Source organism: Sardina pilchardus, chromosome 16, assembly GCF_963854185.1.
Source record: "Sardina pilchardus chromosome 16, fSarPil1.1, whole genome shotgun sequence".
Classification (NCBI taxonomy): Eukaryota; Metazoa; Chordata; class Actinopteri; order Clupeiformes; family Clupeidae; genus Sardina; species Sardina pilchardus.
Window position 1 is genome coordinate 18,284,048 of NC_085009.1, and position 5,000 is coordinate 18,289,047.

Here is a 5,000-nt window from a genome sequence, read left to right on the forward strand (position 1 = left end):
TGTCTGTACATTCTGAATTCAATGACAAGCCCTTAAAAAACACATAAATAAATAAACAAACAAGCAAGCAAGCAAGCAAATAAACAATGTAATGAGATACACAGGAATCGATCATATTGACAGCACGCTGGGCGACCGGCTTTTTTTGGAAGCTCTGCAACAAGGCAGGGGCGTGACCCGGAGCAGCACTGCAGCAGCACACCGGCCAGCAACAGCTCCAATGTCACCTCCGTGCAGATGACCGTCCGTCTGTCTGTCCCTCCCTACTCATACTCCCCCCCCCCCCCCCCACACACACACACACACACACACTCCCCCCCCCCATACCAGCACCAAAACTCCCACCCCCACCCCCAACTGCCCCCTCACGAAACTGGACGGGGTGCCAATGTGACCCCTGCTCAATGGCTTCAGAGGATTTGGTGGGGAGGGGGGGGGGGCTTAGTGATCCGCTTGGCAGGGGTACTAAGGCAGCGGCGGGCAGACTTAAAGGGCTTTTGCCCGACCGCCCGCCCGCCTGCCTGCCTTCCTGCCTTGCCTGCCCGCACGCCCGTGTGCCCCACAGCCCCTGCTGTTTACTCCGACCGAGATTGTACAGGGCAAATGACCACGCCACGGGGAACATGCACACGTGGACGGCTGGACGCTGGGAAATGACAACATCGCAGCCACGGCCTGATCAGTGCTAAAGAGATTACAGCCAAACTGCAGTCTCATGCAGATAATAGATAGATAGATAGATAGATAGATAGATACTGTAGATAAATAGATAGATAGACAGATAGATGGATAGATAACTCCAGGGACAGTAGCACTTGTAATATAATCGACACAGTGAAAGTGTGCATATGGATGCATATAAATGTAAATGTAGATAGAGGGGGGGTGAACAGAGAGGGGTGAGGGGGGGGGGGGGGGGTGATTTGCATACAACATCTAACACCATGTACATCTGCACAGAATTGTCTGGAAACGTCAGCCCAGCCAGCAGAAGCTGCATCAGAAGCCGCCGTCGACACACAGTCCAGTCCATCACATGATGGCCATCATCTCTGACCAGCATGCCACGCAATTGGAGCAACAAGGGCCCAACGTCTCCCGCAGCGCCAAGAGATGGACTCCAGACGATCATTTGTTTCCCTTACACTCTGGCAGACAAATGGCCCACACCTCCACCCCACCACACCACCCCCCACCCCCCTGTCTACCAGAGGAGCGCTTACACTTAATGGGACCATTTAAAGGGCCTTTATGATGCTGTTGAGAGCGGGTGGCATGAGAAATCAAGTGGGTGATTAAGAGGGGAAGGAGGTGAGAAAGCAGCAAAGGGAGGGCTGTTCACAGCTACATGTGTGGAGAGAGTGGAGTGGGCGTCGCTCAGGTTTAGGTATTGCCAGAAATTGAGCGCTTTCCCGCCCCCCCAAACAAATAGTGATGATTAGGTTGGGTATTGACCTAACTTTCTCCTGAAGGAAAGGATATCCCTGAGGATACTCTTGCAGAACACTGCATGCAGGGCTTTTAGTTGGAAGTTGGATATCTCCAGTATTAAAAGTCACTTTTTTTGTGATTGGACCCCCACGCCTCACTGCCATATAGTGCCATTGGTTTGATTTATGTTCTGAACATTTGGAATCATGTTCTGATTAGTAGCTCACAATCTAATCGATCTTTTGACGCCATAAAAGGCTCGCTTCGCTCCCTCGCGGCCAAGCCAAAGTTTCCCGTTGAAGTGTGAGTTATGCCTCACTTCAGTCCCTGTAATTGTTTATTACCTCTGTAACTATTTATATGGGGGTAATAAGTCCTTCATTCCATCAGTCAGAGAAATAGCCCACATTTAATATGAGATTGAGATTGGTTTAGCATAGCCTTTTTGAATTAGAGGTCTGCATGTTCAAGGATTCATTCGGGATACCATCTCTCTACCACATAGGACTTTACCAGCTGCAGGTTGCATAGCTTCTCCTCTCTTTCAGGGTTATTGGAAAATCTAGCCGGCTTTGATGGGCTTGTATGGAAGTCAAGGTTTTCCAAGATATTTAGCATTGATCAGAATTTAGTAGAGGATGGTTAAATAGTTTTTGTAAAATGCTCTCTCTCCAACCTATGCTCTGAAATTCTAAACCATGGTGGAGCCTTTCGTTTGAATATTTCCAGTTTTCCAGAAATTGCTTAAAATTGACGGAATTTTCTGTATAATGCTGTTGCTTTTGTGTACATTTCTCTTTGCTCTTACTGTATATCTATATGTCACGAGGCATACAGAGCGCCTATCTTGGATGTCTGGTTGATGATTCTCTATCTCTCTCTCTTTCTCTCTCTCTCTCTCTCTCTCTCTCTCTCTCTCTCTCTCTCTCTCTCTCTCTCTCTCTCTCTCTCTCTCTCTCTCTCTCTCTCCCCTCTCGCTCGCTCTCTCTCACACAATGACTTGCACAACAGTAGTAAAGTACACACACACACACACACACACTCGTCACACAGGTGAGACAGACACACCCAGAAACAACTTAACTATGAGGCGGAGCTGTACAGGCCTACGTCCTCTGTGATAGTGACACAGAGAAGGGAGGAGAGACTGTGTGTGTGTGTGAGAAAGAGAGAGAGAGGGAAGGGGAAGTTAAGTTATTCCCAATTTAAGGAGTAAATATCAGCAAGTAAATCTCTGTGAGAAGCAAGCAAGACAAGGAGGAGGAAAGGGAGAGGGAGAGAGAGAGAGAGAGAAAGCAGGTGGATTTAGACCATCTCAGCTCTGGACTAAAGTTCTACAGTGTGAGAAGAGAGGAGGCCACAGCTAGAGAGAGAGAGAGAGAGAGAGAGAGAGAAAGAGGGAATAGGTCAGTGCTGTGTCTGGACCTTACAGCCTCACCAGAAGACAACATGACCACACAGAGTAAGTCCTTCAGTTCATACTGCATCTGGGAAAATAACTACACACATAATGATACAATGACAATGATACATCTAATAATCTATTATCTATCATTATCACTATATGTTAGTCATTATCATGTCATATTAGTCTTTGTTCATATTGTTCATGTTCATATTACTCATATGACAATTACGCTAAATAAACTGTGCTATGTAAACATTTCAGTCAGTCTTTGGCCAGCACATGATGTTCATTTAAGTGGCCATTTTCACTTTTACTAGTGTTCTATTGTGAGTTCTCCGCGCTGGGTTTTTCCACTGTGAGGACTGTGTCTGTGGCAGCTGTGCCTTGTGTGGAGCAGAAGGTTGTTTTGATTCAAAAGAAGTTTGCGGGGGGAAGACTATCCGGTGCTGCAGCATTCCGCCGGGGTGGCATGCATTTCCTCTATTCTTATACAACACACACACATACACACACACACACACACATGCTCACACGCACACACAGGCTTCATTCCAGACATTGATTGTGGCTATGAGTGGGTGTGTGTGTGTGCTATTGTGTAATGGTATGCGTGTGTGTTTGCGTTTACGTGTGTATGTGTGCGTGCGCTTTTGTGTGTGTGTGTGTGTGTGTGCATCAAAGACAGCTAAAATCTATATGCTCTTAAAAGCCCTTCTGGCCGCCTGCTGTCTCCGAGCCCTTTGGCCGCATGCAGGCCCTGGGCTTTCAGGACTGCAATTGTTTGCATTTTTGGTCCAGGGCCATGCTAGCCATCTCCCCCAGCCCTCCAGCCTCTCAATCAGCAACATGATATAGCTTGCTGGCTAACGATTCTGGGCACTGCTGGGAATGTGTCAATAAGTGAGTGCTGACTGCTGACACACAATCTCTTTCCTCTCGATCTCCTCCACGGTCCTTTGACATCTCTGGAGCGCTGCTCTCTGAATGTCCCCGTGCACTTGAAGCCCAAAGCATCCTCCTAGACTAGAGCAGGGGCTACAGTGGAGGCCTGCATCCTTATCTCTTATACCTTCTTCTTTTCTTTTCCCAAACTCTGATACACACACACACACACACACACACACACACACACACACATAGGCATGCAGGCACACATACGGGCATACACATTGACAAGACACACACACACACACACACACACACACACACACACACACACACACACACACACACACACACACACACACACACACACACACACACACACACACACACACACAAACACAAACACACACTTTCTGCCGAAGGCTTACTAGGGTCTATTAGAGCGGTAGTTCGGGTCAGCCATGTTTCTCATCTCATCTTGTCTCTCTTGTTTCCCTCTACTGGACTCAGTGCAATAGTAGCCTTGATCATATGTGTGCTAAGCTCCTCACCGTCTCACTTGTCTTTTTCTCCTCTCTCGTTCTTTCTCTCTAGTTAGGACAACAACAGCTCAAGTCAGCCATGTCAAATCCCTGTCGTCTTGCTTTCATTTCTGCATTCTTGTTTCTCTTCCTCAAACATACCAACTCTCTCTTTTCCTACCTCTATCTCTCTCTCTTTCTTTCTTTTATTCTTTCTCTGATGTGATCTCTCTCTCTCTATCTCTTATTACCCTCTTTTATTTGCTCCTTTTCTCTCTCTCGCTCTCTCATTCCCTCACTTGACCTGTCTCTCTCTCTCTCGCTCTCTCTTTCCCTCACTTGACCTGTCTCTCTCTCTCTCGCTCTTACTCATTGAATTTCAATGGCGCTTTATCAGCATTACTCAGGGAGGCAGTGTTGCCAAAGCAAACATATAACACAATAAGAGAAAGAAAATATATTCCTAAAACAGATAAGGAGAGAAAAAGAAATAAAGACACATAATTGGAAATTAATTCAATAATAATACTCTCTCACACCTTCTCCCTCTCTCCCTTACTCTCTCTCTCTCTCCCTCTTACTCCCTTACTCCCTCTCTCCCTTACTCTCTCTCTCCCTCCCTCTCTCTCCCTTACACTCTCTCTCTCCCTCCCTCTGTCTCCCTTACTCTCTATCTCCCTCTTACTCCCTTACTCCCTCTCTCCCTTACACTCTCTCTCTCCCTCCCTCTCTCTCTCCCTCTCTCTCTCTCTCTC

At 47.1% G+C, this 5,000-nt stretch overlaps 1 protein-coding gene across 1 annotated transcript in view; it reads left to right on the forward strand.

Moving 5' to 3' along the window:
* Positions 1-2,582: 2,582 nt before the first annotated feature.
* Positions 2,583-5,000, forward strand: part of btr12 (bloodthirsty-related gene family, member 12) — a 12,931-nt gene continuing 10,513 nt past the window's right edge. Inside the window, exon 1 of the mRNA XM_062516670.1 lies at positions 2,583-2,893. Coding sequence (XP_062372654.1) covers positions 2,881-2,893 — 13 coding nt within the window. The 5' untranslated portion in view covers positions 2,583-2,880. The remainder of the gene's footprint in view (positions 2,894-5,000) is intronic.